At 28.5% G+C, this 13,573-nt stretch overlaps 1 protein-coding gene across 2 annotated transcripts in view; it reads right to left on the bottom strand.

Annotated features, from left to right (window-relative positions):
• The window catches only part of LOC100213299 (androglobin), a 63,448-nt gene that overhangs the window by 42,031 nt on the left and 7,844 nt on the right, over positions 1-13,573 (bottom strand). For both annotated transcript variants that reach the window (XM_065792880.1, XM_065792881.1), the window contains exons 3-8: positions 12,785-12,835; positions 12,572-12,670; positions 12,352-12,429; positions 10,936-11,211; positions 10,540-10,679; positions 9,279-9,472 (exon numbers count right to left, since the gene is read on the bottom strand). In XM_065792880.1, the coding sequence (XP_065648952.1) occupies positions 9,279-9,472; positions 10,540-10,679; positions 10,936-11,211; positions 12,352-12,429; positions 12,572-12,670; positions 12,785-12,835 (838 nt within the window). The remainder of the gene's footprint in view (positions 1-9,278; positions 9,473-10,539; positions 10,680-10,935; positions 11,212-12,351; positions 12,430-12,571; positions 12,671-12,784; positions 12,836-13,573) is intronic.

Raw genomic sequence — 13,573 nt, 5'->3', positions numbered from 1 at the left:
GGCATTTTTTCCACCAATAATTATATCGTCAAGATAAGCGTATGTGTTTTCAAGTTTATTATCCTGAATGAATTCATCCATTACTCTTTGGAAGATTGGTACTGCGTTTGTACATCCAAAGGGTAAGCGTTTGAACTCATATAATTTGCCATTAGCTTTAAATGCGGTTAGTTTGTAATCTTCAGGTCGTATTCTCACTTGATACTACGCCGATTTGAGATCAATTGTGCTAAAAATTTTATGAACTGCTATTTTAAGTATTAAGTCATCGATTCATGGTGTAGGATATGAATCGAGCGGAGTGTGTAAATTAATTGTATTCGAATAATCAATCACGAGGCGATTTTTATTTCCTGTTGATACTACAAAACATTGAGCTCGCCAAGGGCTGCGGCTTACTTGAATTATGTCTTTTTTTAGTAAGCGGTTTATTTCATCTGTTATGACGGAGATATTTTTGGGAATACGTCATGAGGTTGTAGCTACTGGTTTTATTTTGTTAATATCGATTCCAGGAATTAAGGCGTATGTTGAACATTTCATGCTTTTTGTTGCTAAACAGAATTTTAGAGGCTCTTTGTTTCCTTTAAAATTAATGGTAATTGAGGAATGACATGTTAACACGTCCATTCCTATAATTACTGGTGCTACCAAGTCGTCCACAACGAGAAATTGTACTTTTAGTTTTTCTCTAGCCAATAATAATGAACCATGGAAGATACCTTTAACTTCTAATGTCGAGTTGTCTGCCAGTGATACCTTTGAGGTAGATTGAGTATCGTATGAAAATTTCCATTGTCGAAGAAGTTTTGATGTAATAAAAGTTTTGTCGGACCCAGTATCTAACAGTGCATATGTTAGATTTTTGTTTATGGTGACGTTAATTAGTCTATCAGGTGAGTCAATTGCTGCTATGACCGTAGATATTATTGTGTTATCATCCTTTTCGTTATATTCTTTAACAACTGCTGCTTTGGTATAAGTTTTGTTTTCTTTCTTAGAAAGACAGACAGTTGCCCAGTGGCCCTTTCTATGACAATGTGTACATGTAGAGTTTCGTGCAGGGCATTTGATTTTTGAGTGTGGATCATTACCGCACCAAAAACAGGGAGATTTGGTAAGATTATGACTTGCTGCAAAAGTTGGTAGCGTGGTAGTATCTGTTATGGTTGTTGTCAAATTAAGGGCATCTTCGGTGGCCAATTCCATCGTAAGAGCTGTTTTATAAAGTGACTCTAGATTGTCATCCGTAGCTTCAAGCAGTCGTTGACGAATAGAAGGTGAGCGGATACCAGCTATAAAAGCATCACATATTAGTAGGTTACTATGGTGATCTGCTGTTAGAGCTTCTGTTGGACATTTTCTGGAAAATTGTTTTAAGTTACTCATAAAGCTTTCAATCGATTCCCCTTCCTTTTGTTTAAAAGAGCGAAGTTTATGGCGCATCATGATCGCTGTCGATCGTTTTTGATACTTGTTATCAAGAATTTTGATTGCATCGTCGTATGATGTAACATCCTGAATTATCGTAAAAGCCTTCACTCCGCATAGAACGAATAAGACTTGAAGTTTACAGTCCTCTGGGATTGTGGCTTTATCTAGATAAATTGATAGCATTTTTTTCCAGTATATATAGTCTTCTTCGTTTGGTTCGTCGCACAGTACTTTTTTGAATATTTTTGCATCCATACTGATTTATATTTATATATACTAAATTTTTATATTTGATAAAATTGTTGTAAACCATAATAAAATAGTAAAACCATAATAATAGTATTGATGTAAACCATAATTAAAAAGTCTTTCATGTATATTTTGGCTTTTATCAAATATAAGAAAAAGGCTATATAAGAACTACAAACATCTATCGTATATAAATAGCGTAACTAATAACCGTATGTATAATAGATTATATATAAATAGCGTTACTAATAACTGTAATATTCAGAAGACGGGAAGTGACGTCAATATTATATTGCATTATTACTTAAATTATAACAGGGAATGAATAATTAAGAGTTAGAATTCATTTTTTTTCCATGGTAAAAAAATTTTAAATTTTTTTTTTTTAAGTTGTAGAGAATTTTGAGATGAATTTAAATATACAAAAATCAAATAATCTTTAAGAAACTTCATTTTATTGGAAAAAAAAAACTATTTCATTCTAACCTCATATTTGGGGAGAAAAGAAATATGCCAATTGATGGGTAATAAAAAGACTTAATTAAAAAACGTGACCAATAATAACAGTTAAAAATAACAGTTTTATTTATGTGATGATGTAAAGTCTTTAAAAAGTTTTGTAGGTTTAGTTGAGTTGTGCATTTTTAAGTGCTACAAAACCCTGTGTCTTTTATTGGTTTGGAATGCATGTTTGACAAAGGCAAACCTTGCATTTTGAATTTTCGCACTAATACCATTCACTATTTTGACTTGATGAAGCTTTGCTCAAATACTTTTTACATTTGACTTGGTTTACTGGTGTTGTTGTTGTTGAAGCTGCTGTTCTGATTTATTTATTTGCTACTCATCATCTAAGTCAAGCTTATGCTGTTTCCTAGCTTGCTTTTGTTTATTTTTTTACAGTCAGCATCTATCAATCTTTCAAATATTTTGTATTTATTGAGACACCCCGTTTCGCATCTTGACACGTCGAAATTTGTGTGTGTGTCAACATATTTTATTTTTAATTCTGATTCACTCCCAACAAGACTGTAAGCAACCACTATTAAGTTGGAAGTTACTAGAAAGATGCTAATTTAGCAATTGATTGTATATATGGTTTCCATGAAAGGTCAGTCGTGAACAATAATCCAAGAAGACATATAGAAGAGGAATCAGTGAGAGGGTTGCCATTCATTAACATAGGAATGTCAACAGCATTGCAATAGTTGTTTGCACTAAATAACTGAGTTTTGTTGGAGTTAAAAATCACAAGCCACTGCAAGCCCCAATCTGTTACAGAAATGAGATCAGATTCAAGATCAGCTGCCTATTCTAAGCAATCAAAAAGAGAAGACTTTTTGTCAAGGCAGGAGTATAAAGTTGAGTCATCAGCAAAAAGAGCAACTACTTATGTGAGGTTGCCAGAAAGATCATTAATGTAGAAAAAAAACTAAACGGGACCAAGGATAGAACCTTGATGTAACCCAGAAGCTACTGGAAATGAAGAAGAGTGTTGGCTTTCAAGAATGATAAAGTGGTTAGAATGAAAAGATTTGATAATCTCATAAACTTTCCCAGATACATTATATGAAGCAAGCTTATGGAGAAGACCAGCATGCCAAACTTTATCGAAAGCTTTAGATATGTCTAGAGCAATAGCCTAGCCTTGCTGCCTCCACCTAACGTATGATAAAATCTTTCAGCTACAGCAGTTAGCCATACAGCAAGAGGATCTAAAACCATATTGATTATCTGATAGTAAGTTATTTGATTCATGATAGGGTGTGAAACATTTGTTGATCAAAGACTCAAAGACCTTTCTAACAACAGAAAGAAGACTGATCAGATGATGATTGGAGGGGTCAGAATTTTGAAACATTTGCTGCAAAGCTGTGGCAAGCAATTAGGCAAATTGCATTGTTTTCAAATTCTTTTTGAATTTCCTTTTGAATAGCCAAAGTTATATTAAAGGTTGGTTGCAGGCGAGTTGACTGTGGAGTTGACTTTCGAGCTGGTGCTATACAATGTATGCTGATGCTAGATGTTGTTGGTGTAGATTCAGAAGGCAGTGGCTAAGATGGTGTAACTAGTGGTGCTGGTGGTGGTAACACTGGCATAGATTGCGGTGGTTGAGATGACAAAAACTAAGGCTGAGATGAAAGTATTTTAAACATATTAGCAATTTCTAATTTAGATTGATCAATTTTCTTTTTGTTGAGCAAAAATAAACCAGTATTTTGAAATTTAGAGACTATTTGTGTGCGTGAAAAACTTCACCAGAGCTAAGAAGCTTTGCTTGCAGTTTATTAAAACATTATTTTAATAAATTGCTTAACTTTGTCTCTGCATAAAACTCTTGAAGTGACTTGAGACTAACTCTTTTGACATGGCAATAAACATCAACATCTAGTGGCTGCAGAATATGTGACGAATGAGCTGGTAAGCAAATTAACAAGATATTGCTTTCGATACAAATAAGTACAACCTGATAGGTAACATGTGTCAAGCATCCATCTACAACTAAAATATGAGTATTAATAATTGAATAACTAATAATTAATTGATTAAACTAATTTTTAACAAGTCAACTAAACAGTTTAACTAGACTTTTTTAATGGCGGGAACATACACACCAGTGAACCACTGCATGAACTGCTTTGCTTATCTTTCATTCATCCATATGGAGAAAAATCAATTATACTGTAGAAAATAGCATCAATGCTGCTTGTTATTGTCTCGCGCCATACATCACTTTTAAATCAAAAAAATGACTTTACAAAAATTAGTGCTCAAGTGTACAGATGTTTTTTTGATTTAAAAATAATGTACGGTACAAGACAATAACAAGCAGCATCTATGCTATTTCCAACTGTATAATTAATTTTTTCATTGTTGCCAACCAATTGCAATGGTTGTTTAGCACTTAAATTATTGTTTAGTACTGATAAGTACTTGTTTTATTACTTATCAGTTTAGTTGATTTGGGATTCGATAGAAGGTTTGCAGATGTCATTGCAATGGTTGGGGGTTATTTGGTATCTACAAATCAAAGTCATCTGCTCCACCAAATGGTACCAGAAATGGTATCAAGGTTTCATGAAACAATGGAGTCATAAATTAAGTGTCAGAGTAGCATGCAATATTTTGTCTCTCAGAGCTTCTTCTTGTACCAAAGACAAAACAATAAGTTTTTTCAATACTCTATAAAAACAATTTCTTGAAGCAAATATCAACAATAACACTTCATGTAATTCATAGAATTTTGACAAAATTAGATTTTCAGGCAGTCAAGGTAAATTCCCTTTAAAATTAATTGCTAACAACAAAAAAATTAATTATACAGTCGATAGTGTCAACGCTACCAGTACCATTCTGCCATCATTTGTAGTTTACAAATCAATATCACATCTGTACTAAGTCTGGTGTGTAGGGGGACCACCAAACACCGTATTTACAACATCCAAGTTGGGTTCAATGGAAGAGAAATAATTTACTCAACGGCTCACTAAAGCATTTATACCGGTAATCAAATTAATTCCAGGTAATTAGTTTGATTTACTTAAAGTTTAACTAATTAATTAATCAAATAATTTTTTTAAATACAGGTATTCAAATACTAATCTTAAACGGACACGTCACACATGTTACTTATGATGTTGCATGTATTTGCAATGACAATAACATCAGACTGATATGTTTAACAGCTCATTCGTCCCACATACTTCAACCATTAGAAGTAGGTGTATAATGTCAAGTTAAACAAGTTTGCTACTAATTACTTACAGAGTTTCATCCAGCTGCATGCAAAACCTTTTAGCTCCTGTGACGCATTTACATGAACACAAATAATCACTGGATTTCAAAACAATAATTTGTTTTCACTTGATATTAACAAAGTTTATCAATCAATTGTAAAATTGCTCAAATATTTCAAGTACCATATCAGCCTGCTCCATCATCTTTATTCAAGCCTGCTTCATCATCCTCAATCAAGCCTGCTTCATCATCCTCATCCCACCCATATCATTATCTAACATCAATCCATACCGTATAATTATCTAACACCAGTCACCATATAACTCCAACAATTTTCCAACTTTAAAATTTAACAACAACACTAGTAAGTCCTGCTCAAATGTATCAAATGTTGCAACACTTTACAGAAAACTCGAAGACCAGTGTACATAAGTACATCTGAGGTGCTCAAGAAACTAAAGCATAATGATGAGGCCAAAAAGTCAAAGCAAATAAAAAAAAGTAAGATTTACTTCAGTGAATCTTCAGATGAAACTCAGCAAGCGCAACATTCACAAAAACCGAGACGAGAAGTTTGCCAACTCAAAATAACATTTGGTACCAATGTGAAGCTTTTAGTTGCAAGCAAAGTATTCAAAATCGAGAAAAAATGGAGTCGAGACAAATAGAGAAATAACTCTGTTGGAGTCAAGAAAAAATTAGAGTTTTGGCAATGCTTTGTTATAAAGCAAAATATTAAACTATTAAGTTGATAACTAAACATTGTTCTTGTATTTATTTTTTTAATATTATATATTTCAATTTATAACTCATTATAAACTTTTTTAAAAATTTATATTTCATTATTTCTTAGTACTTGAATTTTTTTTTTTTTAATCACAATTCTTTCACAAACAGGTTTTATTTAATAAATGGCTTAAATTCTGTGGGCGGTTTGTTTAAATTTCAAAATTGCTTCATATTTCTCACCAGTTGCTTCATACACTTTTAACTGATTAGCGAAGGTCTTGATGTTTTTTTAATCAGCTTTTAATTTTTCTGTTGATTTTAGCTTTTGATTCAGAGCCTTTTGAACTTCGGCAAAAAGGATGTTGATTGTGATGGTTCTTCTTGTTTGCCTTTAGCGTGATTATCTAATTTCGCTTAGTGATCATTTTCTTTTGTTGCAAATATTTGATCAAATTATTTTGCAGCCAAATCTTGAATATCTTTTTTCAAAGCGTGAAAAAATGTGAGGTTTTTATCTAAAAAAAATCAAGATACTTTTACAATTTTCATATCTGGAGATTAACCTCTACAAATTTAGAACTGATGTCAATTTCTACAATTTTCAATTTGCTAACTAACGTTTCCATAACAATGTCACTCTCCAAAATTGTTGTATTTTGTTTTTCCAAGCAAACTGCAGCAGCAGCAATGATTTCCAATAAATCAGACAGCAATTTCAACAAATCCAAGTCAATGTCATTTAATCTGTTTAGGCAATTTAGTTCCTCAAGTGTTTATTTTTTTTTTTTACACCTTCTAAGCTGTACAAAGAAATACATCCAAAAATCTTTTTATTATCTTAATTACACTGTTCTATACAGTGTGGTTGTCAAGCAGCACTCCTTTGTAATGCAAAGATCAGTAAGTTTCGTGTTTCTTTTAGAACTTCATATTGAAACAATATTTCGAGAACCTAATTAGTATTCCAAGTTTCTTCAGACTTTTTCCAATATTTTCTTTATATTCAATCTTTTCCTCTGAATAATTAATAAGCAATTCTCCTTCATTCTCTCAATCAGTTTCCGTTTCTGTTTCAATATCCGAATCAGCTTCTTGGCAACCCACAATTTTGCAACCCACAATCTTTTTAAGCGTATATCAAATTAAAAAAAAACTAAAATAAATTAAATAATTCTGGAGGATCTGATGTGAAAACTTAATTATGGTACCTAATTTCAGCATCCACCTATAGCCATCCATAGTTTTAATTGCAATACATTCACTAATCCAAATCCTTTCAACTTTTCCATTATAGAAAATGTCCTAATGTTTCAGCAGAACATGGAGATGGCAATTTTACCTTTCGTAAGCAATACATAAAGTTGTGGTGAACATTTAAATTATAGTATCTTCTACCTCTATTGCTACACTATTCGTCACCTGTTAATCCTCAGATATTTGTTTTTAATTCATTTAAATTAAATAGCTTATCTTTGAATTAACTAATGTTTAATTACACTTACCTTAAAAATAAATTAACTTAATATTTTTATTTTTTATTTTTGTTTTTAAAATTAAATTATATTATTATAAAATTCTCTGCCAACTGTGACGTCATATTAGGTTATCATTGAAAAATTTTCTTAAGAGAACACTTTCATTTTCAAAACAACAACTTTGAATTATTGTTAAAGCAACGTAGAAAAAAAGAACTTAATTATTTTAAATAAGTTCTTTTTTTCAAAATTGGTGAGGAGTTTTTTAACATGAAAAAATGCAGCTAACCTGCTTCTGCCAATGAAACAACTCAAATTTATTTAATTAATAGTTTTTTTCATATATTTTATTATAATAGTTTTTTTGTAAACCTAACTTCTAATAAAATTAGTTTTCATTTTACTTTAAATTAGCTTGATTTTCTTATTATCTTAATTGTTATTAAAATTGAAATAGTTTATCCCAATTAAAAGGGGAAAAGTAAACTTTATTTTTTTTTTTTTTAATTGAATTTTTTTTTAAATTTGCAAAATATTTATTCCTAATTTTGATATATTTATAAAGTGTAAAAAATTATCTATAAAACAAAAAAAAACATAAAATATTTTTTCTTCAAAAAAATTATTAAATTTGACACAATTCAAAAATTCAATACATCCTAAAGACAGCTCTAAAAGTCTATACATCCAAAGGACAACCCAAAAAATCTATAGATCCAAAAGACAACCCAAACAATCTGTATATCAAAAAGTCAACCAAAAAAATCTATGCCTCAAAAAGACAACCAAAAAAATCTCTACATCAAAAAGATAACCCAAAAAATCTATAAATCAAAAAAATATTCAAAAGAATCTCTACATCAAAAAGACAATTCTAATAACCTATACATGAAAAAGACAACACTAAAAATCTATACATCAAAAGGACAACACTAAAAAAGTAGCAGAACATGCAATTAAAGTTTTGGCTTCTTATGAAGACAAGAATAAATGATAGCATCATCAGCAAAAAATGCTACCTTAGATGTAGGAACTTCTGAGAGATTGTTAATGTAAACACATGGTACAAATTATTATACTGGTTGAACTTTTGTGTATGCACTAAAAACATCAAATACGTATTTTTAGTGCATACACAAATATATACTTTTGGTGTTTTTAGCTCATACATAAAAACACCAAATAAAAAAAACTTTTTCTAGTTATTTAATTACCTTTAAAAATTTATGTGCTGAAGATTCTGAGTTCAAGACAAAATCCTTCAAAATTTTATGTGCTGAAGATTCTGAGTTCAAGACAAAACCCTTCAAAATTTTATGTGCTGAAGATTCTGAGTTCAAGACAAAATCTTCAAAATTTTATGTGCTGAAGATTCTGAGTTCAAGACAAATACTTACTAAGTGACATGTATAATGGTTATATTTTAATTCATAAAGGAAAGTTTTTGATTAAAAAACTGTTTCAATTTCAAAAAAAGTTTTAAGTATCATTAGGAAAAAAAACACAAGCTTTTTATATAATATTTTTATCATAAAAGTTAAAACATAATGCTTTGTTAATACTACATTTTACCAAAAACTTTTTCAGTATTGACCTAAATTAGCAGTAAAATACATACAAATATTTATTTTAGTTAAAAAAAAAATTATTAGCTTTTTTCATCTAGAACTATATGCTCCACAATAATAGGTGATTGGGGAAGCTTCCAAACTGGTAAACTTTGCATTAACATTTTCCATATAGAATCTTTATACTTTTCATTAAGTGGGATTAGTTCAGGTAACCAGCCAAGTAAGCAATAAACAACATGAAAGTCCTGTAGGTCATTTATAATATTGTTGCAATAACTAAAAAATAAATATATTCAAAAAATGCTATATAAAAAAAAAAAACATTTATTTCTAATATCAAAATAATAATGAAAAAAACAAAAAGCATTTAAAAATTACTTAAACACTTTAGGTTAAAGTTTTTTTTTAATGAACTCTCTAAAACCTATTTAAAATTTCTTTTGATTTTTTTAAACAAGCACCAAATTTAAAAAAAAAAAAATCAAATTTTAACTCATCTACCTCTTTTTTTTTTTCAACTCTGAATTTTATGCATTAAAATAGCCATAAATGGTAGATTATGGCATTCAATGGTTTTTACATACTTTCTTTTTAAATTTGAAATTTGATTTTTTAATTTATTGAATTTGAAAACAAATTCAATAAATTAAAATATGCATATTTAAATCAAATCTTTTACTTTTAAAACTACTTCCTGCGGATTCAAATTTGCAGGATGCAATATTAAAATATCAGTGTACAATACAAAGAACAATAGCTATTTAAAAGCTAAAAGTTAAAAATATGTTTATTTGTTTTTAGTAATATTTTTAATAATGGTATTCTGGTATTAAAAAAGACATTTTTAAATTAAAAATAAGACGCATTTCACTGCGCTCTGCAAAGGTTAGCAATAAATCTTTATTTAGTAAACATAGAATACTGGAATATTTATAATAAACAAATATAGACAACATTTCTTTAGGTATTTAATGTTTTTTATTGTTTCTAGTTAATGTGCTTAATAGCCATAATTTCTTAATTATCAGGGAAAATTTTTTTGTTGAAATTTTGAAAATAATTGCATATGAATTTTTAATTAAATTTTTAAAACACAAAAAATGCTACATTAGTAATGTTATTAAAATAATATCGTAGGAAAACCAATTAACACAATTAAAACTTTTATAGTAATATTTATTAATCAATGTCTTTACTTAACTGGAATGAAGCAATTTTAATAATAGCTTTTATATTACAATATAATAAATATTATCAATGTTTTTACTTAACAGTAATGAAGCAATTTTAAGAATATCTTTTATACTACAATAAAATAAATATTATCAATGTCTTTACTTAACTGTAATGAAGCAATTTTAAGAATAGCTTTTGTCAGTATAGGCAACCAAAGTTCATTTCCTCTGGAAGTAAATGGCAATAAAGGCAAGTTATTTTGATCACATGGTATAGTATCATCAACAATAATCTTTCTCTGTGTTCCCTAAATAATATTTTTTAACTTTAAAAAATTTAGTTCCAAAAAAAAATTAAGTCTCAATTTGCCTAAAGAGGTACAGAATATCTGTGGTTCTGTTGGCAGCTAAAAAATTAAAATATGTCAAAAATAAACTGTCAGCATATTTGTGCTTGTCTATATCAATGTTGAAGATATAAAAAAAATTTTAACTTATAAAATAACATGACAGCATTAAAAATTTAATACTGACATGTTATTTTATAAATTAAAAACTGCTTACCATCCAAAATAGTTTAACAGCATATTTCCCTGACAAATTTACAACTGGTAAACTATAAGATTTTGGATTTTCTTTAGGCCAGATAAGATCCCAAGGGTTACAAAAGTGTTCATCTTTTATTTCATTTTCTTTTCTTATTTTATCAGCTTTTGTGTTGGTCTGTTCTTTTACTAAAGATGATTTTAATTTTAAAGAACTGCTGCTTGTTTCATTAAACTGTGCTTGACAAAAATATGATGAAACAACAGAAATGCATGAGATAATTGCATTCATTACCTAAAAAAGTATTGATAGTTTGATTACAATAAAAAACCAAAAATATATAGGTGTTTTTGTGTTCAATCTGTTTAAAGGGTAGTTGCCTCAGTTGTTGTGTGTTTCATCCACCATTACTACAATAAAGACAAAACAAATGTTTAAAAAACCTGTGCTTAAAAAAAATAAAGTTATATCACAAAACCCAGTTATTTTGAGGTTAACAGTTATTTTGAATATAAAAATCTTTGATTTTTCAGGGCAAAATACATAATACAAGTTTTCCAGGGCATAATAAATCAAATTATTAATTCATCTTATCAACACCATTAGTAACATTTTATAGTATTTTATTTATATCAGATTCCATAGTTCAATAATTTTATTTAACTTAAAACTTGCATTTTATATAATTAAATTAAAAAAAAACTGCCTCTCTTTTTCAAAAACTTTACTTTTTTAATGCAGTCTAAGCAACTCTTATAAATTTCCATTTAATTTCTTTGAATAATAACCAAAAACATTTGATTTTAACCCTAATGGATTTAAACAATGAAATCTAGATGAAAATTTGTTTATATGACTTCTATTATAATCTAGTAAGAATCCTTCATATTTGCTCATTCATTTCTATTAATAGCTTGTAATTTAATCCCAGTTGTATCAGTGATGATAACAAGATGCTAGTGGTATCAGTGATGATAAAGAAGATACCAGTGGCATCAGTGATGATAAAGAAGATGCAAGTGGCATCAGTGATGATAAAGAAGATGCCAGTGGTATCAGTGATGATAAACAAGATGCCAGTGGTACCAGTGATGACAAAGAAGATGCAAGTTCTATCAGTGATGATAAAGGAGATGCAAGTGTTATCAGTGATAACAAAGAAGATGCCAGTGGCATCACTGAAAATAATGACGTGTTGCAATAGTAAAGCCCTGAATAAAAACTAGTAAAATTTGTGATGTTTTTTTCCCAAACTTTCTTATGCATAATGAAAAAATTTTTTTGCATACAGTAAAATATTTTAATTTTAACTTTAACAATCCTTTGATAAAATAGTAAAAAGTTTTTTTATACCTGACTAGAAATCCACTTGCTATAAAAAAAAACACCAAACAGTATTGCAAAAAAAAAGTTGACAAAATTAAAACCAGTTACCTTATCTTGAACAATATGTCCATTTTTTATTAACAGATCACCAATATGATCAAATTCAGAGTCAACAATCACTGCAGTCTTTTAAGCAAAAGATATAAAATGACTATAGTTTAATTTTTTTTTAAATTTTTTATCAAAATCAATGAATGTTTTAAGAGGTTTCAAATTAAAAAAATTATGTTTATTTCATAAATATAAAATATATACATAAAATAAAAACCTTTCCAGTAATGATATCTGATGGTCTTTTCCATGACTTAACCTGTAAATTCAATGACGGAGGAAGCAAAACTTTACCTTCAGGATCATCAAAAAAATTCTAAAAATTTTATCATCAAAATAGTCAAAATTATAGTGATGTCTTTACATAAGATAGCACATTTCAGTTTTGTTCATTTAAAACATAATTAATAACCTCAAAAAAAATTTTTACCACTTGAGCAGAGGAACTTCTTACTTTCTCTTTGTCTTTTTTAGATGGATCCTGTAAACAATTATATTCTATATTCATACATAAAAAAATCTTTGTTATTGGTATAATTAGTAATCGAATAAAATATTTTTGGTTGACATTTATTTGTGTGCATTTCATTTTTTTTTTTTTTCTTTTGTGCTTACTCTTATATGCATATATGCATATAAGCATATATGCATATATATTACTCTTATAAGCATATATGCATATAAGATATAAGCATATATGCATATGCATATATGCATATGCATATATATTACTCTTATATGAATATAATTTTTTTTAATCTCTTGTTTTGTCCTTAACTCTTGGGCTTTATATGCCAATAAAAATATCATCTTAAAAAAAAGCAAAATTATTAAGTCTTGTTTAAAAAAAACCATTGAATCATCTTCAGTAAAAATCTAATTAAAAGACAAATAAAATTAAATCTAATGATTTAATTTTATTTATTTTGATCTAAATTTTAATTTTATTTTGCAATGTATTTTTTGTTGCAAAAGACCTTACAACAAACCTCACTTCTTAAATTCCAAATATAGTTGTTAGAACAAATGTCCTTAGTGTGCTATTGGCTTAGTGTAAAAAAAAAATTAACTCATATGAAACTCAAGCAAAAAAATAATTGCATTAAAGAATGTATTTTAACATTTCGATGACAAAACTAAAAAGTATTCTATTTAGGTTATCTGTTTTATGTATTGACAGCAAAAAAAAAAGCTTAAGAATAAAATAACAGTCACTTGT

This window comes from Hydra vulgaris, chromosome 03 (genome assembly GCF_038396675.1).
Source record: "Hydra vulgaris chromosome 03, alternate assembly HydraT2T_AEP".
NCBI classification, from domain to species: domain Eukaryota; kingdom Metazoa; phylum Cnidaria; class Hydrozoa; order Anthoathecata; family Hydridae; genus Hydra; species Hydra vulgaris.
Note: the sequence above shows the minus strand (reverse complement) of the source record. Positions and strands in the feature narration are given on the sequence as shown.